We start from the raw sequence: 24,584 nt of genomic DNA on the forward strand, positions 1-24,584 counted from the left end.
TGATTGCATCACCAAAACCCACATAACCGATTGCCATGCTACACAACTTGAAAATATGGTTCCCCACCTTTTATATATCAAATTCATGTGCTTTCAGCTCTGGAGGATATCCTCCTCCAGATCTGCTCAGCTTATTAAAAAACACAGGAGGATGTTTCTCCTATTCTACAGAAGTCAGGGAAGTTATTTTGCTACTGCTCACGCTGGTGCTGTTTGAAGCATCGATTCAAGGAGGTACTGTGGCATATTTGCCAATTTCAAACTCAGAAATAGGCTATGAAGCCAACAGAGCACACAGCTGCTTAAGGGCTTTGCTCAAGAGGGGAGAAATACGCTTCTTGTCTTACTCCCCATGCACTGCAATAGATTTGCACCCTGCTCCACTACGCCCCATCCAGCAATTATTCTTCTAGCAGTACCTGATGTGCAACAACAACAATACCTAACACGCAGGATATATGATTTCTCAGACTTGACAGTATTAGGAAAGAGCAGTTTTGTGTGATGAAATCTCGAGGGCAATGAGCAGATGAAATAACTTGTTGGGTATTTGAAGATAGCTAGCTTCTCTCTGGAGGGTAACAACCATGAAGAAGAAAGGTGCAGAGGCAATCTAGTCCCATTTTCCAAGCTGTCTATCTCTGGCATCACGCAAGGGCCCCTCTCTCATGGTGAACTGAGCTGGGCAAGTCAGCTCGCTGGGTAGAGCTTACGTAACACCTCTCTGAGGGGCTGAAATTGCCTCTGACTTGCACAGATCAGTTACTGTTCTACTTTCCGTTACTACCCCCTACATTAGGAGTTCACTTCAGCTACAGAACAAAAAAATGCTGAAAACCAATTTTGACACATAATTCTTTTGCAGAGGTAGGGTGAGAAGTGAGGGTCTCAGAAAAAGAACAAACCCTTCTAAGAAACCTCTCCCATTTTTCTCCCTGTTTTCTTCCTTCTGTTCCTCTGAGGCTTAGTGTGGAAAAAGAGGAAGCTGAGCAGAAAAACTAAAATGAGACCTTTTTGAAAAACACTACTTGCTCCAAGTCTGCATGATGCTTTCTAGAACTGACGAGTGTTTCAAATGAAGTTACTTCACTTTGAAACTTACTGTATAACGTAACAGTAATTCCTATATCCTGGAGGCCAAGCTGACTGCTGGCTCTTAACATGGCACAACAGAGTCATGTCATGTTCATTTTTCCACCTCCCTCAGAAAGACATATAAATTTCTCTTTTATCTACATTATAACATTAGGTGTCTAATTAAATAGTACCTCTGACCCCTGTAGATAGTATTCTCTTCTTTGTTTACATGTCAATAAAACCATTGCTTTCTATTTCCAGTTTGTCTTGTCTTTGTATTAAGAGGCAAAACCGTATTTAAGATCCCTAGTGTGCAGCTCAGTCCAAGCCTACTACAATGTTTATTTCACAGATAACATACAGTCCTTCCTATATGAAAAATAACTCTTGCATATTATATATTCTTCATTCCATTTTGATAAAGAAGTCATTCTGCAGGTATCTTATATTTTCCACCAAATTTTCGGGGGTAAGGGAAGAGATTTTCCCCAACAAGGCCATTTTTTTGTCTGTGTTGTTCAAATTTCTGAAAATTTTTCATCTCGCAGACTTCACCTCTTTTCTGGACATGACAATCCTCTTTGGGGAAGTATGGTTCTGTGCTTACCTCTTTGTAAAGACCGAACTTGTTAACTCAGTTTGGTGCTTCACAGGAGTAGCAATCTTAATTGGGCTGCAGGACAAAGCATGCCTAGAACACTTCAAGACGTTATTGGCAGGTTAGCATGGGACCTCCAGAGACGTTGTTGCTTGCCACTGACAAAAGTGGGGAACTGATCCTGATTTTGGACACCAACTAACATGCTTGCACTAGCCTGACCAGATGGCTTCAGTTATGTCAGTGCATGTTCCTATTGCTATAGGAAGATCAGCATCTAAACCTTTAGTTTAAATACGTGCTTTACAGAAAAGCAGAGAATTTTGCAAACTGTTATTTACCCAGTAAGTACAACTCCAGGGACTCTGAAATTCCAGAACATTTCAAACTCCCAGATGGCTACGTACTTTGTTTTAAATCACCAACTGGAACTGAAACTGGGACAGCCAGGCCAGAAGAAACGTTCACTGGGACAAGATCTAAACTTTCTCTGATCATGGACAGCCTGTGAAATGTGTCAGAGATTCCATGAAAAGAGTACACAAAGATAGCACTTCAGTTTGAAGAGACAGTCAAAAATATTGGGTAAACGTGCTAAAGGTTTGCAGGGAAAGTTGTCCTGTTAATATCAGACATTTTGCAGGAAATAAATCATGACGACTGTGATCCTGGAGGAAAACGCTAAGATCTATTTGTAAATGCATGAAGGCAAAACACTTCACTACATACCAGAGAGTTTTTTTTTCCTCTTCTTTTAATTTAGCAGTAACAATGTCTACAATACATTAACTCACAAATTAAATGAAGGTATGAAACCACATTCTTCATACTGAGATGGGACATTCTGGACTTTTACTTTTTAAATACCCTCTCAAGGGGGAAGAGTTCTGAACAGCCAAAGAACATCTTTTGAAACAACCCGTGGTGGGAATTTCAGTTTTAACAGTGACCATATTTAGTGACCCTTGTCCATAGAGGTCAAAATGCTTTGCAAACAACTGTACAGATAAAAGGGGAGGGAAACCGAGGCACAGCACTGTGCAGTGACTCGCCAGGCTCAAGCAGCAGGCAGCAGAGATTTGGACATAAATCTCAGCTCTCTGACTCCCAGTCAGCTCCTGACTCGCCAGGCCACAGTCTCCCAGTAAGTGTACGTGGGTATCTACTGTCCAGCAGTTCATGTGTTACACAGGCATAGCTTCTTTCACCTCTCCTGCTGTCCCGTTGGCTCCATTCAATCCTGCTGGCTCCCTGCCTTCTTCCTCCTCTTCTTCTTCCCCTTTTCCTGTCTCTGCTTCTCTGCCTCCGCTCAGGAGGGTGGCACTGGAGAGGTGGCTGAGGAGCTGGCCTTCCCGGCGAGACTCGGCCAGCTCTTTGGCACAGCACACAGGAGTGTTGGTCTCATAAGTGCTATGGAAGCTGTTATAGTCGACTTCGTAAAAATCCTTCTCCAGGGTGAGGACAGGAGTGAAGCGATGTCCCCACAGCACCTCGGTGTCCATGTAGGAGCTGCGAGCCTGGCAAGTCATCCCTGGGTAGAAACAAAGGGTTGTTAAATGCAAAGCTTTCTTACATGTTCACCCAACCACGTCCTTCATTTAAGAGCACTTCCATGTTATCTCCATACCTGATTGCTCTGGGACACAGAAAAGGTCTTCGCTTTATAAGCCTCACAAAAGCCTCTATCATGAAAAAGCTGAGCACCCAAAGGAAAAGGGATGGATTCATCGCTGCGTCTTCAGACTGTTTCCTGAACCTTGTGCTTACAGGTTTGAAGTCTGGTACCACTAAGACGCTTCTCTCTGTCCTTACATTGCTCTGTTGAGGTGTTGCTTGCATGGCTGATACTAACAGCACTTCAGGTGAATCGTGCTGGAATGACATCCAACCCTGCCAATGCACCTCAAATCCTGACCCACACAGCCCCTAAGCTGAGTGAACCACTGCCCCACACTCCCCCTGTGTCTGACCCCACCCCTCTACAGCAGTGCCAGCAATTCCCTCCTGCACTTAGGCTAAGACACCAAGTCCTAGAGCCAGAAAGGTGGAGAGGGCCACAACTCATAGGGATTTATATGGCAAGCTGGCTTTTAGATACTTCTGGAGGGTTCAATCCAACAGTATTGGGCTGGCAGAACCAAAACCCACAACACCACACAGTCAAGCTCAGAAGCATATTGAATTCCATGTGTTAACGGATTTTGGATTGAATGAACGGTGGGCAGTATGAAACTGATTTTTGTCAAGATGCTTCTCAGCCCCAAGGATCAGAGTTTATTTATTTACTTTGAAACAGTTTAAAGAGAAGCTTTGCAGAGCAGGGATAAGCGTTCAGCATTGACGTAACTGTGAACAAATTCTCTTGGAATCACCTGCCAATGTCAAGGCTGACTTCTCTTCCAAATGTTTGTCTTCTGTTTGTCCTAATGATGTTATGATTTTGGAACTAATTCTAGTGCAATTTGGAAAACCTGACCTCACAAAGTCCTCCCACTGTTCTCTTTTGGAGGGTGAGAGATAGGCCTGACTGGAATACATTCAAAACATGCACTTGATCCAGTTCCTGGCCAGTACTTCCAAGTCTAACTCCTGCAGCCCAAAGTACACAAACAGAACTCTAAAGCAATGAATAGGGGGAAAAACAGCAGTGTCAGATGCTTCAGGGAAGAGCATATAATGTATTCTCACCACGTGAGCTCAACTAAGTGACTGAAATCTCAGAGTAATCAGAAAACTCCCTTCCTTAAAAAAAAAAAAAGCACCTTTGTGAAAAGTCGAGTATTTTGTTCTCATAATTGCTCCAGTCCATTAAAAGACACCCTAAAAAGCAAGTTCCCCGGAAAGCTTTACTTGTCTCTTACTGCTTTCTTTAGCTTAAAGCTATCAGGCCAGGAATATATAGTTGCTTTTGGTTCTTAAAAGGGGAAAAAGAGGGACAGTGACACATGCAACACTTTGAGAAATTTCCAGTTCTGTTTCACAGACTGAAAAGCCAATTTTCCCCCCCCAAGAAGATCTGCAGGAGTATTTGCTTCTGGGCAGGAACAACAAGTACAGAGTTAGTCACAGCGTTCTAGCGTGCCTGCTTCCTGCACCGGAAGGCACTAGGAAATGCAGAGGCTGCTATGAAAATTACCCCAAGTGTTTTTGCCTTAAGGAAAGGCTCTATTGAGGTACAGCATCTTTTCAGGAAACTAGCAGCTCTTGCTTTACAACTAAAAAACAGCGTGGAGACCACTCCTGACTATATGCTTCAGGTGACACCGCAACGTGCAGCGTCACCCGCCCTGGACTCCTCAGCCCTCGAGGTGAAGCCTGGTTAATCTTCCCTCCCTTCTATCAGCTAGCAAAGAGCAGCTCAACACGCAAGCAGCTCACGGAGTCCTACTAATTTCTGAGTCCTGCCACAGTTTTTCTCAGGATTGCTGTGTCTCTGACACTTAATCATACCATTGACCTCCCTGGGCAAGGACTTTTATCACAGGCTGTTCTGAGGGTCAGTAACACACGACTAAGCCCATTTTCTGATGCTCCCTCATGCTGGGAGGCCAGAATGCCATACAACCAGCAGCATGTGTGTGCATAGTAAGGAGACAGTTAAAATAAACTAGTCCTTTTTCCTTCAGACAGAGCTGGTTTTACACCAGAAATCACAAAGGCCTTCAAGTGCCTCCTCCAAGCTCCGAGCACTTTCAAAGCCCAGCAGAGAGAGGAGACCACTCAGGCTCACAGGATTAGGTCCTGTGAATGAACTGGCTGATTCTTGTCATGGCTTTCTAAGTGCTGCGTAAAGGTACCATGTAGCTGTCCGCAAGGCCAAGATGGGGTGTTCCTGCTAAATGTGGGTGCCTGACACATCCTAAGGGAACTCCTGCCTTATAATCAGAGCCTGAAATAGCTCCTTCCCTGGGGGGAGAATCTGACAGTGAACCTGAACTCCAGAGACACAATCATAGTTATCTCCTGCTGTAAGTATTCAATTAAGGAAGGAACAATAGAAAGCTTTCAGCAACCAAATACCGCACACTGCCAGCTTCCTGCAGTAGCTGCTTTCTGTAACCCCAGGGGTACAGAGAGCCAGCACAATAAGACAACTTGTAATTGCTCCATAATCCCATTCAAATATTCCTTTTTAGCACATGTGCAGTGGTGTTTTAATTGCGTGGGGACATACTGCTTGGCAACTCCTACATTACCCAGTAAACAACAGCATTGTCTGTGCTTCAAATTCCATTAAGTGCCTGCTTTGCAGGCTGCCCTGTGCTCTCCAGCCTGGTTAATTAATGCATCTGTAATGTCCCTAGCTAATTATTGCCTCTGTAACTGCAAAAAGATGACAGAAGAGGTGTGGAAACAATAAACCTTACTTTTATTAAGAGCATATGGATGCAGCCACTTTCCACTTGCGTACAATGTGCACTGTGGCCTCCGCGCTCTGAATATCTAAGTTTCAGCTTGCAGTGGGGCGGAGTAATTCGCTAAACTAACATCTTTCCTACATGGCTGTGGGCTCTCTGCAAAAGTCAGCGGTTTCATTTCATAAGCCTTGCTTATCCAAGTCCATGGGACATCTTGGGTGTAGGGACTCGTTATGCCGTATGCTCCTATCCATCAAGTATCACAGCAACTTTGCCACTGTGGTTCTACTTCAGTGCAGTAGCACTGTCTTGTGCAACCCTGAAGCACTGACATTTTGGAGAGCACAAGAAATTGAGGGAGATTTCAAAGTCTCAGAATTTCTTGCAAAAATAACCGTAGTATTTATGGCCCTGACAAAGGCTGTTAATTATTTTCTTAAAGTAGATACAACTACACATTTTGGGTTGAAATGGTGCAGATACTTGGTATAGAGAAGTGGTATTTGGTGACTTGGGCATTTCATTTAAACAAGCTTCATGCCAAAAGAATATCCCCATTTCCCCTTTGTCAGTCTAACTAGGTGTGCTTCAAAACTTATTTCATGGAATGGACTCATAGAATGGTTTGGGTTGGAAGGGACCTTAAAGATCATCTAGTTCCAACCCCCCTGCCACGGGCAGGGACACCTTCCGCTAGGACCAGGCTGCTCAAAGCCCCGTCCAACCTGGCCTTGAACACTTCCAGGGCTGGGGCATCCACAGCTTCTCTGGGCAACCTGTGCCAGTGCCTCACCACCCTCGCGGTGAAGGATTTCTTCCTAATATCTAATCTAAATCTACCCTCTTGCAGCTTAAAGCCATTATTTAAAAATAAAGTCACAGAGATTTTTATTTTTCAAGTGTATTACATTTTCCAGATAGTAAGACCCTTATAAGTTTAATTTTCTCTTAAATAATCTGTTTTAAAAATGAAAAAGTATGTTTAATATAAATTTGTACAATCTGTCAATTGTGGAAAATGTGAAATGATATGTGAAATCTTCAGCTTTCAAGTTTTAGTTACAGCTTTTCTCATCTCTTAATTCAGCAGCTTAGCTTTCAGCTGCAAACAAAACTCAATTTTAATTGAAACCAGAAAAAAGTTTGTACAAAGTTATAAGCAGATGCACCAAGTTTTCAATAAAGCTGGAACCAGTTCCAGGCTTTTTAGAAAGCTGGAGACCAGAGGACCGTCTCCTGGTTTCAAGTTCTGCAATAAACATTTCATAGAGTTTTAACGATAATGTCATTATAGCAGAATCCTAAGAAGTGGATTTTTAGTCTGTTGGCTGGAGTCACTACATCACAGATCAATAACAGAGTTTGTGCATGTTCCTGTTTAAGGCAGCCATAGATCCCTTCCTAAACGGCTCGTTTCTGGTTTCCAGTAGATGAAAAGATACAAAATATATTGCTATGTGTATTAAACCAGGTGTTTCATTACATTCGAGAACAGAGAGAGTCACTGAGGAAAGACTGGTGTGTAAAATAGGTGTCAGGGAACTCTACCAATAAGGAACTTCTCTGTCATCAAAATCAGTTGGGATCAAGCAGCTTACATTTTATCAAAGACAAAGGAATGTTAATACGTGCTGACAAAAAGCAGTTATTTGATGGCTCCCTCAGTAAGGAGCCTGGTTTTTCTGCCACGTACTCAATGGGAGTTGCAGATTTCAGAACGTTTCACTGCTTGCAATGCCACTGATTATGCAACCGGAGCAGACACTTCTGGCTCTGCCACACTGCTAGGAAAAGTGGAGATTGCTCCTGATTTCCAGGTCTTGTATACCCTTAGGTTACCAGCTAAAATCAAACTTCATTATCACAGGCCAAATCTAGCTGCATTTGCAGCTATTGGGTTATCCAAAGATGAACCAGCAGTCTCTCTCCAACTGTTGGAGGATGCATATTTTCATCAAACGTACCGTCATAGCTAGTAGATTTACAGGCAGTTTAACCGGAGAGGGCAAGGGGACCGTAAAGCATGACCCACCAACCCAAGAAATTGCCACAGGCTTCAATTTGATCACATCAACAGTATAGTTGAATCTTTCAGTACTGCTACACGGTCTGGACTTTCTCAGTGGGTAGAGATATCCCAACCCCTGGGGCTGTCAAGACGTTTTTCATCAGCCTAAAATTAACTCTCCTCATTTAAATGCCACAGAGCTCAGTGATTATCTGCTGGCAAAATGTCATGTGGATGCTGACTGTTACGTTAGCCATATTTGCTAGGCTCTCTCTGCAGTTCAGACACAGATATTGCTGGAAGTGATTTCACTTCTCTGTCCTTGTTTTCATACACTATTGTATGCAGGGTGACTTTTTCCCCTTGTACTGGATGCACACAAAGCTGTATAATACGCACTCCGCTCCTTCAGCTGAGCTCCACCTACGCTACAAGAGTACGGAGAAAGAACTGATGGACTCAGCCGTATACTGACAAGACTGATTGATATAAGTTAGGATGGCAAGGAGTGGTCATGAAAATTTTAAGTTCTATCACTCTAATTAAGCAATGCATGTCTATAGATTAGCATCAGCATTTGGATAGTTATAAAATTCGTTAGTCCCTTCGCGTTAATTAGACCAAAGAACACTGTAATCTCCAAAAAGTCAATATTCCTCCAACTTGAAAAGGAATATTGGAAGGTAGGAGCACGGTCCTCCAATTATTTGTGCTTGTCTCCTTTAGAGGAGGACATGTCTGGGCTTGATTCACTTTGATTTTTATGCCAGAGGAGAGTAATAGGATTTTAATTTATCTGAATGCTCTCCAGGCATGCGAAAGCTCCTAGGCACTGGAAATGAAAAAAAATAAAATGAAAAGGACCTTATGGTTTAAAGATCTTGGATTTCGTTGCCATGTCTCTACCAGGCAGAACCTGAGCACCAAGCTCACACCATGTAACTTTAGGCCGCTCACAAAGGTATTTATAGTGACTGCAGAGACACCTAAGATGACAAGCCTGCCAACGTCTACCTCTGGAGGACCATTCAGCTCGTGAAAAGAGTGACTTGAGACATCTCTATCTTCCCTATAATTATATAAGCAGTTTCTGTAACACTTCTGCAAGGTCCTTCTTGCAGAAAAGAAAACGTATTTATATGCAAAATGCAAAACAAACCAACAAGACAACCCAAACCAGATGATGAATGCATGAAAACTCCATTTAGTAATTTCACCCTTCTGTTGTTCTCCCATGAAAATCGTGATTAATTTTAGGATATCTTATGTTGTGGCTGCTTCTTTTTGTCCTATATTTACAGCCAGGAAATTTTACTGTGTCCTCTGCAAAGGTGGATAAATTGAGGTGCAGAAAAGCTGCTGTTTGCCTACGCTCTGACAGGGACAGGATGAGGTAAATTACTTCTAATTGTTAAACCACTTTTTATCACGCAGACTCTAAGCCAGAAATATACATGCCTATCCTTTCCTAAGAGTTTACTAAAACTTCATTTAGTGACTGGACTAATCAGGCATGTGGACTATCTCCTGTGGCTTATTTAATGGTGGTGGGAAAAAGAGGTAATGAAAACCAGTGAGGACCAGGAGTGAGGTAAGAAGCACTGCTACCTCTGTGCCCAGACAACAGCAATGCTGGACACTGTAGATAGAGAATGAGGTTTGCAGGACAGCTACTGATAACTCAGGGTTTGGTTAATTGTCAGTAAATAGCAGCAGAAGGGTGAAGTTGGAAGAGAAGAGAGCCTCTTCAAATTATCTGCCAGAAAGTCTTGTAGGATGTGCAGACTGCGTCATCACATGGAGTGATGGCTTACAGGAAAAAAAAAAATCGGACTCTCCAATGTTCTCTAATTGAATCAGCCAAATTCTTCACCATAACCCAGGTGACTCTGCATGCACATGGAAGGGGGGGTCTGAATTTCCACTGCTCTTCTACGTTCCAGCAGCCTTGCTTCACACACTACGTCCAGTTCAGGGTCAGGAGGGTGAGGGCAAGAGGGCTGGCCAACAACAGCCTAGGCCTAGTCTGTCAACAGGACGGCTCTCGTTTTTTGTTGCCACTGTGGGAAGCAGAAAGGCAGTGAAAGTAAAAATGTATTCACTTTGCAAACAGATTTTCCACCTTCACTTTCTTCCCCTTTATTGCAGGTCAAATTTGGGCCAGCTGATCTTGGCAAGTGTCCCTTTCAGATAAGGCAAAAGATAATTAATTCCCTAAAGTAATCTCTGTGACCAACTCATTAAGTAGGCGCTGTGAGTGACGCTGCTGCTTTCAAGATGCCCACGAAGCAGCACTGGAAGTCAGAACACTTGTCGTCTATATTGATTTTCTCTTCACAGTGGTCATTTCGCTCAGCAATGATCACAACAGATCTGCCCAGAAACTTAGTCTCCCTTTGGCATTTTTTAACCTCTCGTGGAGTCACAGTGCCTCAACCATGCTAAAATATTGATCAGAAAGAGCCCTGTCAGTGGGCTTTCTGCTGCAGCTGGCTTCATGGGGTGGTTAGTAGAATAGCTGTGGTCCCTGGAGAGCTCTCACCAGAATAATAAAATGTTTATTTTCTTTTTTGGCGAAATTAAAACATTGCAGTTTAGGCTGGCTGGTACATTTCTTGTGTGTTGCTATTCTTCAGTGTGTTGTTATTTATCCTTATAAAACTTCAAGTCATCTTGAAAACAAAAACATTGTTTTAAAACACAATGTTTCACTTTGTAAATAAAACAACTTGAAGTGTTTAGGGAATTCAAGTCAACTTGAAAACAAAAACATTGTTTTAAACCACAATGTTTCATTTTGTAAGAAAACCAATGACTTGAAGTGTTTCAACTCTTCAGAATCTGTTCTATACTTTTTGTTTGAAACTATTTACCATCTTTGCCTTCCACTGGATCAGAATTAAATGTCAGTGAGAAGAGTTACTTGTTTGAAAGGAGACAATACATTACATTTGTAATATGTATGTGGTTGGAAATAGTTACAAAATTGCAGTCCCAAATGTTTCAGTGAAAAATAGTCATGCTTTTAGTCCAGACATTACACTTAAATTTCTTCAGTCATTTGCATGTTGACAATTGCCATTTTGACCTGCTTTCAAAATACCTTATGAAAAAATACAGCTCTCTTTTCCCCACCAGTGCAGGATGCATTCGCGGCATGATTTGCTGTTGTCTCCAAAGACGGAATAAGTTTCCATTAATTTTTACTCCCGACAATAACTGCAGAGCTGAGGCACCTCTGAGACAGCATGCAGGACTCGCTTGCCTCTTGCGCACCATGAACGGAGCTATATATGCTGACCAGCTGTACCTCTGAACACTGTGATGGTGGTTCCTAATTTTTCATAGGGGTTACTAAAGGAACAAATGGTCTGTTGCATTTTTATACTGCCCTGAACCTGACCAGGTTGTAACAGTGTCATGATTTAATAGAAGTCACGTTGCAAGTAAATGATAGCATTCCCAAAAGCACATGGGGCTTGAACAATACATAGGAAGAAAAGAACCTAAAGAATTTGCTTGGAGTAATTTTTAAGGTATGGAGGTAGGAAATAATATCCCCCAAACGGCTTTATCATTATTACAAAGTGTGAGAACAAAGCAGGAAAGCACAAACACTGTGCTTCTGCAAGCCACTCTCATTGTGGCAAAATATAACAGCCCCCCAGTTCCCGTATGTCATTCAGAAATCCGTCTCAGCCTCTGAATCAGATAACGGCATCATCTGAGGTCCACTCTGCTCCAAGTTCGATGCAAACTGGCTCTTCTAGCCCCAGTTTTGGAAATTCACAGCCTGTCTTCTGAGACCAGGATAATTCATTTCCACAGATGTATGCTCCTTAATATCATTACACACTGGCCTGTACAATCCCTCTGGGACAGGAGCCCATTTGTAAAGCAATATTATTCCTATGCCATGCTTTTAATTTTGAGGTTGTTATTGATAATGACTTCCTCTCATACATATCTAGCAGAGGCTGAGTTTTCATAAGAGGAAGGCAGTGCAGTAGCTGTTCAAACAGAATTTGATAGTGTCACTGTGTGATGAGGAAAGAGGCTTTGGACAAACAAGGAACTGCATTCCATGCTCAGATTGAGAGATTCTAGTATCTAGCAAATGTTTAGGCTACAAAACAAGCTTCCATTACAAATCTTTGCCTTTGATAGTTTCTTCCACCCACCCCTTCTTTTGCCACATCTCTACAATACTCTGCTGGGAAAGAATATTTGCCTAGTAATGCCAAATGAATTCCACTTCTACAATATAGTACTCCAGCCTAGGTACAGTGCAGTCTATACATAACCTCCCATTAGTTCTGTTTGGAAAAGTCAGCTATTGCTATTCACCTAATGACTAAGGGGAGATACTGGGAAACTGAATTAGCTCTCTAGAGAGCTGTCTTTAAGAGCAAAGGTCTGAGATGCAGGAATAAGAGACTATTTCCCCTTCCATCTGGCTGTTAGCAGACTAACAAGGACAAATCTCAAGAAGAGGACAATATTAATAGTAAGCGAGGACCAGAGTCTGTGAGACAGGGTGCTGATAGCACTGAGTACTCGTATCAAACTGAAAACCCTTGCTAGTGTTTCAGAGAGAACCCATGCCTCATCAAGACGGAAAAAAAAATCCAAACACCACCAACAGAAAAAACTTGGGTTCACAGTGCCACCTCAACTAAAATCCTTAAACACCAAAGGGCAAAACTATTTATAAAAGCTTTTTTGCATCTGACTCTTTCCATGTTTCCACATCTCTAGATAGCAATTCTTTCCTCGGTGCTGCCTGTAGCCCCATTCCCCTTAAAGGCCCTGATTCGGCCAAGGCATGCTGCCAACCCCAGAAGCAGAAAGCCTGCCTGAAGGGAGCCTCAGCATCTCAGGGTGCTTAAACACACTTGCTGTGCTAGAAGCACAGCAGACAGAGACTGCCAGTTCCTCCTCAAAGCCCAGAATAAAGGAATTAGCTGCAAGTGGCAAGACGACCCCATTGTGCCATGTCTTCTAGGTGAGAGTCCAGAGTAAAAGCATCCTCCTCCCTAGCCAGACCCCCAGGAGATACACTGCATCCCACCCATGGAAAGGAGCCTGGAGGCCTTTGTGGCCATCCCTTTGCTCAGCTTGAAAGGCACACTGCCACCTCCCTTTTTTACACTTTGGAAAGCTGAGGCACACAACTTTTCCAGATTTATTATATACGGACGCAGACGTCTTTCATCGCCTGCCACAAATACACCCATAGGAGGAAACTGGGAATCAGCTGAGTATGTCTCTTAATCTACCCATTACACAGCATTGTTTTAAGCTGTTGAACAGCTGCTGGGTTGCAAGAGTCTCAAAAGTAGTTTCTGTATTTTTCCTCTTCGAGCTCCTTTTGAAAAAATATGTCCTGCATCACGTGCAAGTCATTCAGTTTCAGCACATGCTGTTTTATGGGATATAGTAATACTTGGGCACTTCCTTCATAGCCTCCATTAAAAAGCAACACTACAGCAATACCTAAAATAGCACAGTTACAGCCAATTTTTAATACAGAGGAGAAATGGAAAAAGATTTGCGCCATGAATTTTGATCACAGGAAACAGGACCATAAGAGACTTCTTGAATCCCCTTAGTCCATTCCTTTTTTCCCATGGATCAGTTCTAAGTGATTATGGACAGCTCCTAGACTAACCCCTTCATCTAAATCCTGGACTTAAAAAAACAGTGCAAAACACTACAACATGAGCTAAAGGACCCATCCTTTAATTGCTAGTTATCTCAGACCACAATATCCCACCGGAATCAGTCATTAGAGATAAACAAATCCCAACATGTTCTCATTCCAGGTGACATTGACAGTAAAATCTTAATGCCAAACTGCACTGCATTTTCCCCCTTCCCCCCTCAAAATTATGACTGACTTTTGTCAAGTCCTTACCTGTTGCTTCCACCATTCCTTCCAGGATGACCACAATTTCAAACTCCTCCTTCTCCAGTTGGGTGCGGGACATCTCCCAGAAGGGGCTTTTCTCATTGATTTCATGCGAGATGATAAGAGGCGACACCAGGAACAATCTGTCGTCTCCAGTATCAAATCCCACGTTGATGTCCGTTTGGTTCAAGGGGATAAACTCTCCTTCTTTGGTCTGTTTGGACTTAATCAGTTTGGCTCTAATGGAAGCCTCGACAATGTGGGAATTGCGGAGGTCTCCAACCCGGAACATGAGACAGAGCTTCTCATCCCTCATGGAAATCACTGCGTTGTTAGAAAACATGAGGGTTTCGGCCCTCTTCTTTGGTTGGCTGATCTTGACAAACATGCATCCCACCATGAACGCATTGACAATGGAGCCCAGAATAGCCTGGATCAGGAGCAGTACGATGCCCTCTGGGCACTTCTCCGTTATGACCCTATAGCCATACCCAATTGTTGTCTCAGTCTCGATAGAAAACAGAAATGCAGAAACAAATCCACTGAGATTTTCAACACAGGGGATCCAGTTCTCATCTTCAAGATGGTCCAGGTCTCCCCGGATATAGGCGATGAGCCACCATATGAACCCAAAAAACAACCAAGTGACGGTATAGACCATAGTGAAGACAAGAAGATTAAAACGCCACTTGAGGTCCACCAGCGTAGTGAAGAGGTCACTAAGGTATCGATAGGTTTCTTGGACATTTCCGTGGTGCACATTGCACTTGCCACTTTTCTCCATGTAACGCTGACGTGGCTTCTTACCTTCTGCTGATATGAGGCGGGTTCGGTCAGTGGCAATGGGGACATCATCCCGAGCCTGTTTGGGAATCTTCTTAGGCTCTCTGGATGTAACTCCGATGTCCATGTCCTGGTTCATGAAGATCCTAGAATCTCCGGCCATGGCTGGGCTGCAGGAGAACAAAGAAATAAAGTTTAAGATAGGAGGAAAGGAGTTGAGACAAAAGCCATTTCGTTTTACTGTCTGAACCATTACGACAGACCAGGACAACAAACATTGCAAATATTAATGCTACACTGACAAACTTTGCCCCATGCTAGTACAGGGCTGGATACTGGCTGATTCTACATCAGGAAAGCTTTTCGCTAGGGCCATGTCTTTCCTCCTAGTATTGATTTGGGAAACACTTTGAAAGGCTTCAGCACTTCTCTCACAACAGCTACTTGCTAAATATAATGCTGCATTGAACTGGATGTTAAATACTGATCCATAATACACAGTCTCTTCGAACATGAACCAGCTGCCAGTCACTTTGCTTAATGCACTACTGGAACCTCAGAAAATATGGTGACGGGCACAGTCTGGGAGTCATGAAATAGGTAAACCTCATTACATTTTTTTTGGGTTTTTTGTTTTGTTTGGTTTTTTGTTTTTTTTTTTTTTTTTGTGGGGTCCTCAGATTTTTTTCCACCAAAAATTTGCTTGAGATGACAACTAGGAGCAAAGTAAAGATATATCAACACATATTTTCAAGAGGGACTGGAGTTTTTTGATGCCTCAGGTTTTGGGTGCATACCAAGAGAAACCTTAGAAATTAATAGAGAACGCTGACATCTGACATTAGACAAAAACACCAGACACTTTCAGAAACTTAACAGACAGCTATTAAAAAGCCCACCGTCCACATGCAAAACTATGCTTAACAAGATGCAAATAAATGATACAAAATGATGGCTGCAATGATTTTTGCAGGTTATAATGTAACATCCTGTTTACCGAGATGATTAGATACTCCATTAAAAAAACCCACACACACCCCACTGAAAAATGAGAATCTTGACTCTGAATGCAGGACACAGACAAAACCTCTGTGAAAGACTACCTAAGAAGCCTTAGGGATATCAAAGATAGAGTAGCAATATTCTCTATGGCGTTCATTCTCTGCATTGTCCTCTGCAAATCCTATTAAAACCTAACTAAATCTATTACTGCTCCCTCTATCTTTAATCTTCTTATGCGTCTGTGAATGAGAAAAGGTGTAGAGATACAATTAAGAGTATCTTGGGAAAGACAATTTTAAGATTGAGCAAAGTAGCTTCATCTTTTCAGTATTAAAAAGCACAAAAGGTGGGTGGGAAGGAAGCAGAGGCAGGATGAATAAATGAAGCAACAAATTTCCACTTCCATTCTGCTGTAGCCAAGTCTGGTTAACAGCAAAGAATTACTCTTAGCCCTTGTATAAGTCACCATCAATCATTACTCCAATGAAGCGGCCAGAGCCTGTTGCTGGAACCATACCCGCTGGCTCTGTTCACTAGGGAGCCCAGCCATCTGTTCGCAGCACAGTCCCAAAGCTGCTTCGTGCTGGCAAATTTGCCTGGTTTGAAGGGTTTGGGCCCGGGCTGAGCCAGTGCAGCCACAGGAAGGGATAAATAATAGGGATTAATGGCGCTGGGACGGTAAGTTAGGAGGAATCAGGTTTGCTACCCCCACTGCATACGATCCTGGGCGTGGGATAGAAAACCCCAGCACTGTGCTGCTCCCTTCTTCAACCAACAACGTCAAGTGCTTTGGCAGAATATTAATCTCTACCTTTATTTCTTTCACTTCTGAAGGTAGGACTCCTGAGAGCTGGCTCATGGTATATTTAGATATATCTTCAGCCATTTTCTACTACTTGTTGCAAATTCACATCTCCTGGACCACCGGTCTGGCTCTCTGCTGCCTTATGGTGTGTGTCTGTTTACATGCGTGCAAAGTGTCTGCCTAGATGCTGTCAAATTATAAGGGTACATATTGATTCTCACTTCACAACATGTGAAAGCATATGCCAAGTGCAATTCAGAACAATCACATACTTTTTTCTTTCCTCTTTAATAGGGAAAGAAGCATCCCATCCACTGACTTAAAGAGAATTAGGTACAGAGAAGAACCTCTTCGCTTTCTTCTTATGAATATTACTTTTGATCTTAGTTTGCATTTTTTGATTAATCTAAATTTACTCCATTTGGACTAAAAAGCTTTTGATCAATCTACGTGTAGAAATGTAAAAACAGGCAAGTGTTGCATGTTTTCAATTCAAAAAGAATTGTTTTAAAGATAATTTTGTTATAGAAGTTATATTTGAAGCTGAGTTTCACTTACACTGACACTCCGTAAGAGCGAACAATCGATTTCAAGACATTAATCTATAGTGTAAGGCTTCATATTTTAGATTCATACCAAAGAGACCAAAAGGATCTTCAAACATATTAAAAAGAACAGAATAGAATAAAAACAATCAAAAAGCCTAAATCCCTAGAAATATCACTCTGGTGAAGCAGGCTAGAGGGAGTGCCCATTAATGAAAGTACAGGGAAACTTGCTTTCACTAGAACACTCAAGGGACTGGCAACATCACTTTTCTAATGCTGCTGATCTTTAACAATAGGTCAAGTGAAATCTTTCTGGAAACCTTCAGGAACACCTTACAAGTGGTCCATTAAAGCAGAAAAATTCCTGCTGTATATGAACTTTACTGACAGCTTCAGTGGCATTACAATTTCTCCTAATATTTAATCTTAAACTCTCCCATCATAGTATAAGCATAACCTCAGTACGTGGTTATTGAAAATAATCAAGCAGATGAATATTTGCATTAGATTCTTTAAAAGGAATAATATTGGTTAGCAGTTTGTGCACAGGTCTGGATATCTGAAGACTAGCCAGCTTTCTGTTCCAAATGATTTCAGTACTTTTTCTCTAATTCAGAGCAAATCACTGCTTTTCCCCCTGCCTAAATTCCCCAACTCTAAAATTTATGATACGGATATGAATGGTCTGTGAGATCCTAGGCACAAGAATCTTCTAGGAAATTTGCTATCATTCCCTTATTATTTTAACTGCTCTGGGAATCTTTAGCACAAATGACAAGATACTATAAAAGGAGCACTGTACCTATGTAAGGATTTGGTTAACTCCTTCACCATATAATATACAGCCACTGCTATCAAGCATACACATCTTTCCCAGAGAATGGTAATGGCAAGCGTCTCACAGAGATTTAGACTTCAGTTTGTAAATCACTGCTCCCTCCAGCAAAGAGATCTGTGAGATGAAATTGCCTCTTATAGTCACATGCACCGTCCTGTTTCATTGGCATTTACCATCTTTGGTTAAACGAGGCCAGGATAATAAAAATGTCACTTTTGTGCAAAGCTGCTTTCCTTTTGGACAAGCTACTGCAAAAGGAGATGTGAGTCAGTGTATTATCAACCTTGCAAAGAGGCTTTTTATCGGTCGCTGCTGCTCAGCTTTTGCCCAGACGACAGACTCGGGGCAGGCGGTGACATTTAGGGCTCTTAGATTTGCTGAAGAAGAGTCAAGCTGGGGTTAGCTAAGTATCTTCAGGAGGCATTGTTTTGCAGAGCTGTCTACAAGCCCTGCCTGACAGAGCTGATGTACCTCCTGATAGCTCCAAGTCTTCAAGATAGAAATTTGCTGAAGACATGGTAGAAGGTAAAACAAGAAAAGTCTGCAAGAAACTTTTTTCCCCTGCTGACCATGGTGACTTTTTCAATTTAAACGATCGCTGAGCTCACTTAAGTAAATGGAAGTTTCAGTGGGGATAGGATTTGCTTCTGGAGAGGTCTAAACTGGCAGGCAGGAGGAGTTCGAAGACATGAATTTGTCATCAAGTCTGTCTGTGTAAAAAAATACTTCTTTTTGTTTGTTTTAAACCTGGTGCCCACGTTTTCTTGCATTATGAGAACAAATGAGCAACTATTCTTTAGTAAACCCCCCAGAGCTTCCCAAATCAGGATTCCACTTAATTACGTCCTCTCTTTGCCCAGACAGAGAGTCTTGTACTACTCAATAAGCAATGAATACAGCAGTAAATACTCCACAGATCATTACTGAAAAACTTGACCTGGTTCTTTTGCTGCCTGTTGGCCCACACCACCTAAAACAGAGCCTAGGTTACTGTCCCCAGATTCCCCGGGGGCACATATTCGCCTTTGAGTAACACTGCTGCAAGGGAATGAAATTCTTAATTGACAGACACTAGCAACATGGGAAAGTTGGTAGAGGAATAGAGCAAATTAAAGCAGTAGCACCCAAAGAGAATAAAAGATTGCTGAACACCGAGTGCTAGTGGAAAGATGGAGGAAGAAGAAATATTAGGGAAAGATGGCCTTTGACAATCTGAAGATAAATGGCTGTTAGCTAGGCACTGACTGACAGGTGGGGCTTTGATTTCCCTGAGAAAGGCATCTTTCCTGCTATCCTTTTCTTTACTGCTTGTGTATGACTGAGACTGAACAGTCAACAGTGCCAACACGAGATTACCTTTCGAGGCCTACATATACATGTGACAAAAAGAAAGGCAGATAGATTTTGTGCAAATCATGTCATCTTTCAGTATTCTGACCTATAAATAGAGATTGGGGTGGCTGCCTCTTTGGAAAGTGCTTGGAGATCCACAGGTGGAGGGAATGGTGCAAAAGAGTTACGCTATTCAAAAACCAGGGCAAAACATTTAAGGAAACTGCACAAGGAGGGAGACCCGTGGCACTTCACTAATAAACATGTGGTTCACAAGCTCCCTCATCCAAATCATTGCTTTTCAGAGTGTAATCTCACTCAGCACTGAAGTAGGAAGATGCCTCTCATTTCCTCTTTGAGTTTTCATTAAGTCGCAGCACTGCTTTTCTAACATGCTGACAGGCATGATTCTACAAGGGAGTTCCTCTGGGGCTAGAGGAGACACCCACCCACCAGTACACCAAAATGGGTGACTGATGATTAACTAGGCAGCTACTAAAGAAGCAGGATGACTCTGTGCTTATTACAGAGCTGGGCGGACGATGGCACCCGTCTGCTTAGAGTTCATTAGGCTCAGAAATACCGAAAGAGGAGGTGTTCGGTGTTTCAAAAGAACATACCTTGTAAGAAAATCTCTCTGGGTAGGAAGCTAATATGACACAAAGAAGGACAGAGCTCATGGACATGTGCACTTTACTGTATCTGCTTACTACCTCCCAATCTATCCTTCTCCCCAGCAATGCTGGATAACCACAGTTCTAATATCCCTGAGCCCTTTCACTGTCAGTTGTGAGGTAGCGATGTGGCCCCCCATTCCCAGAGTATCCAAATGCTTCACAGTGTTCAACACAGGTTTCATGTGCTTTAAAATTGTATTTATTTATTTATTAAGGTCTATGGAACAAGGAAGTGCTCTGTTTCCTCACGTTGGGAGTCTGTGACAGGGCAGGGAATTAAACCTAGAGTTTCCAAAATCCTAAACGAGTGCCTGTAATCACTGCACCACTCTTCTTCCCTTCCACCAATCCAGCAGCAGTGAATACAGTCCCTGTCTGCTTCAAGTGTCTCTGAAGATTACTCTGAAAAGCCTACATAGCCTGATCTAGCAGCATGAATAACCTAGCGAGATTATTTCTAATGCCAAGAAGTAATGTTTCTGTTCTCTTAAGTAGCTATAGGTTTCAAATACATTTTTCCCCCCAACTATAGATTAAAGTATAAAAAATCCCATACATAACACAAGTTTGCAGTTACATTAAATATATTGACTTCAGACCAATGCAGAAAAGAGTGGAGAAACTAAACTGTAATGAGAATAGAGACTGGGGTGGGTTGGGTTTTTTTTTTCCCGTAAAAAAGATGAAAACTAGAAAATGCCTTATGAGACATCATAATGACCCCACTGTACAGGCTATAATAATTTTTTCTAGAACAAGGACTGGAGAACATGGAGTTTCCACAACGTAAGGGGTATCTGCTTCTTGATATACCACAGTTCAAATGCATAGGGTGGATGGGAGGATATAATCCGTGTAACTTTCAGTCAATTACCTTATGCTTTATTGAATTAAAGAAGTTGAACCTGAAAAGCCCGGGTGCAAAGACGCAATCACAATATTATGCTCTTAGGGGTTTTTCTTAATTTTGAACAGTCAAATGATATTTTCTTTACCAACAAATAAAGCCTGAAAATAAACCAGTTTGATCCTTCCACCTCCAAGGAAGTGACTCTGCCTGAGGCACTCTGCAGACTCTCTGTCCTTTTACCCCAGACTCTATTTTTAGGGGGACCTTATGGCATCATTGAAAATTTGATCATTATCTTTCAACCAACACAACTGAACAAAGAAAAAGAGACACTTTTGTCCTGATAAGACACTCCTGTTTCTCCTGCTACTGGCTGTTTACACACACCACCCACTGAATATTGGGGAAAGCAGAACCTCAATTCTAAGAGAAAATCCTGCCCCAAGTGCACTAACATCCCTGTTCTCCTGAAATATCATTGTTTAGATATTGCACCATTACGGCAACTGAGAATCACTATGTTAATCTGCAGCTGGCTTAAAAAAATAAAAATTGAAGGATGTTAATACCACTTCACACTTCGCCAGTGACTTGCATCCAAACAGTTCAAAGATGAATTGATCAAATGCAGGCTCTTTCTGCCCCGAGACGTTCAACAGTGCTACTGAACCCACTGCGCAGACAAGAGAAGATGAGTCACAGCAGAACAAACTGACCTACCTAATACCAAACTGCTGGTTAAGTGCCAATGCCCGCCCCAAATGTCCGAGTGGCTCTCCTGACCTCAAACTGAGTAGAAAGTCAGTGACTTATATAAAATAGTCTGGAGATTTGTCTCAGAACACGACTCCAAAACTCTCTTTGCCTTTTTCAGAGTCTGTAAGTAATGGGGCTGGAACCTTCCAGAGATGGAGAGTTTTCTCTCATGGGAACCAGAAATGATCCTGATCCTTTATCTCCAACTGAGTAGGAACAGTGGGGGAAAAAACTGTTACCCCAGAAGTGAAGTAACTCCCCCAACACAAACACTGCCAGACACACTTCCCACATACTATAGAAGACACTGGTTGCTTGGATTGGTCAGAGAACTAGTGAGAGAAGCCAGTTTTGTTTCCCTCCAAGCTACTCTACTATAAATCCAAGGTAGTTGCCTACTTAAAGGGTGCAGGAGGAAGGATCTGCTTGATTACAGAATCCCCAAAAGTCAGATGGTAAGCTTTTTGGGACAGGGACAGTTTCTGCCAATTCTTGATTGCTTCCTGAAACTCTCAGGTCAAAACCAAATGAGAGACATGCTGTATAAAAGTTAGCATGTTACTCCCAATTAGCATGTGCTAATACAAAAAGGAGGATTCCGGGAGCCTTTTTGACTGATGCAGCAGGACATCAGTAAAAAAATTAGTCACGCTTTTACCTCCCAGAACCATAAACACCCCTAGGGATTCCCAATGCATTAAATTGCCCGGCTCCTGCAAGGGCTGAACATGCCACTTCATCGTCTGGAGACTACACTGCAAGGGCTCTTTAAACCCCAAGCTGACTAGTAAGTATCCTAATTATAAAAGAATGTAATCTATGACTCTAGGTGAGGATGATGGAGTCACTCCATGCATTTCAGGGCCGCTCCCCGATCAGTCTCCCCCTGCCCACTCTATTCCAGTGATCTCCACTAACTTGATATCTGAGCAGTTCATAATTTTTAATGTCTTTTCCTGCGTAACACCTTTACTAGATCTGACAGCGCTTTTGCCCAAGATCAACATCTAATCCCCGGCTTCCCAAAGAGTTCCCTAGCAGCTGGTGAGTTAGACAACAGCACATCTCTAGCCTGCGCCCAAGCAGGTTTGGGCATAGAAACCTGGTGTTCAGCTGACCTAATACCTCAGCCGCTTGTCCTCCTGCCTTCTGGGCTCCTGATCCTTTGCAACCAGAGAAGAAAAGAAGTGATCTGGAAAAACAAACAAAATCAGGTAACTTACTTGTTAAGAGCGGCTCAGCATCAGTCTTGTGCCTTGGCACGTCGGGGATGCTGGACAGTGACGGGACTGAGAGGTAGGTAAAGCAGCTGCTGGAAAAGTGTCCAATCCATGCCATCACCAGAGAGCTGGGCTCGTCTTCTGATCCCCGGGCTGTCTCCTTCCTTCTTCCCTCTGCCTGTTATTAGAAAACATTTATGTGGCACTGAAGATTTAAATGCACACGCCCCTGTCCCTAGGTATCCCTGATTTCCCTTGCTCTGTCAGAGCTGACACAGGGTGCTCCAAACCCTCACCCTCCACTGCTGCAGTGCTACCTTTGCCTGTCAAATGCCTGCCTTTCCTTGTTCCTGCTCTCTCCCAGACAAATGCGTTCTTGGTGGTATAAAGCTTTTTAAAGGGCTGGGGCAGAGGGGAGGGAGAGGAGAGGACTGCATGTGACGGGGAGCATCATCTCTTCTCAATGAGCAGCAAAGGGAAAGGTGGCGGGAGTGGAAGCGGAGAGGGGAGGGGTTTCAGCCGCTGCTTTGCACAGAAAGCGCTCCTGGGGAGGGGGAAGAGAGGCGTGTTCGGTGCCTTCAGAAAATGCGAGGCACTGTGCTCCCCTGTCACCACATGGTCTTCGCCTTGCTTGCCGGTTCCCCAAGCGCTGTGTGTTCACTTCTCCTCCCCTTGCCCGGGTTCCCCTTGCCCGGCTTACTGGATGGGCTTTCATTTTTTCAGGGGTGGGGGCTGACGCTCTTGTTTTAGAATCACACAAACAGAAAGCAGTTCTTAAAAGAAGGGCAGGGAGAATGCAGAAGCTGCACGTTTACGGGGAGCACATATGCACATATTCATCGGCGTTGTGGAAACTCTCTCGTCCAGGCTGGACCAAGGAATTTGGGAAAAGTGGGGAGAAGGAGGCAGAGCGCGATTCCTCTGGCACTCTTCCCTCGCCTGTCAACCATCAAGCTGCTGAAATGGTGTTTGCTGAGTTGTTTGCCTGTGATCCAGCTAGTCCCAGGGAATGCTCTCAAAGCTCTTCAGTGCTTTGCTGTATTTTTTGTCTTTCCCTTTTTTATTCTTTTTTTTTACCATCAATAATAGCACACTGTCTCCCTAGCTTAGTAAAAGATTCCCTCTTCTGAAAAGCAAATGTCAGGTCAGCTGCATATGAGATAGATCTGCCTGGTGACTACAGGTTACCTTCAGGCTTTGTTGCCCTGTTCCCCTAATCCTGTCCCCCTGTCCTCCCTAATTCTCTATGCCAGGCCCACAGGCATTACAGCCCATCAGAAATGCTTTCACAGAAGGTCTTCTGGTCAGGAAAAGAGAACTTGTCAAAACCAAAGCACTGTACAGGAATATGTTAGTGTTGCTGGAATCTGAAAGCTATTTTTTCCCTGTTCTGCTTTGAATGACTTTCAATTTTTACAATTTTTTTTAAAGTTACACTATCACTAATGAAATATGTCAGCGTTAGAATGATATTTTTATTTTACTGTATGGATATTTTGCAACTTATTATTTGCATTCTTGTTTTGGAACAGGAAAAAAATTGAACTAGTGGAACTTCCTGTAGATCGGAAGATCTGATTCCTCACCATCTTAAATCTAGGATACATAACAGCTTATTATGGAAGCTAGACTGGAAAAATTCAGACAGACACGCTGAAGAAAGGGAAATAAGCACAGCTTTGAATATCATTAATAGTCATATTGCACAGGGGACTGGGTTAGGAAAGCACATCTCTATACACGTAGCACTTTCTGCCAGTGTTCTTGTTCTCTGATCTGTACGTGGAGGTTGGATCTGGCCAGATAGGATAGGAATCCGGA

At 42.8% G+C, this 24,584-nt stretch overlaps 1 protein-coding gene across 2 annotated transcripts; it reads right to left on the minus strand.

The window, feature by feature from the left end:
* Positions 1-2,419: 2,419 nt before the first annotated feature.
* KCNJ5 (potassium inwardly rectifying channel subfamily J member 5) lies at positions 2,420-23,267 on the minus strand. 2 transcript variants are annotated; one of them, XM_009812549.2, is made up of 4 exons: positions 23,081-23,267; positions 22,767-22,941; positions 13,959-14,905; positions 2,420-3,206 (listed from the first exon to the last, which is right to left on the minus strand). In XM_009812549.2, exons 3-4 carry the CDS (start codon positions 14,896-14,898, stop codon positions 2,860-2,862), a joined length of 1,287 nt encoding a protein of 428 aa, XP_009810851.2. In that variant the 5' UTR covers positions 14,899-14,905; positions 22,767-22,941; positions 23,081-23,267; the 3' UTR covers positions 2,420-2,859. The 2 variants fall into 2 exon arrangements, with proteins under 2 accessions (XP_009810851.2, XP_059685788.1); XM_059829805.1 differs by lacking the exon at positions 2,420-3,206 and adding an exon at positions 9,893-10,101 and having other exon boundaries at positions 22,767-23,267.
* Between the last annotated feature and the right edge of the window lie 1,317 nt (positions 23,268-24,584).

Source organism: Gavia stellata, chromosome 26 (genome assembly GCF_030936135.1).
Source record: "Gavia stellata isolate bGavSte3 chromosome 26, bGavSte3.hap2, whole genome shotgun sequence".
Classification (NCBI taxonomy): Eukaryota; Metazoa; Chordata; class Aves; order Gaviiformes; family Gaviidae; genus Gavia; species Gavia stellata.

Coding starts and splice junctions, on each gene's coding strand:
- KCNJ5 (XM_009812549.2), bottom strand. CDS start 14,898: ATGGCCGGAGATTCTAGGATCTTCATGAACCAGGACATGGACATCGGA. Junction 3,207..13,958: donor AGGAATGGTGGAAGCAACAG/GTAAGGACTTGA, acceptor GTTTCTACCCAG/GGATGACTTGCCAGGCTCGC.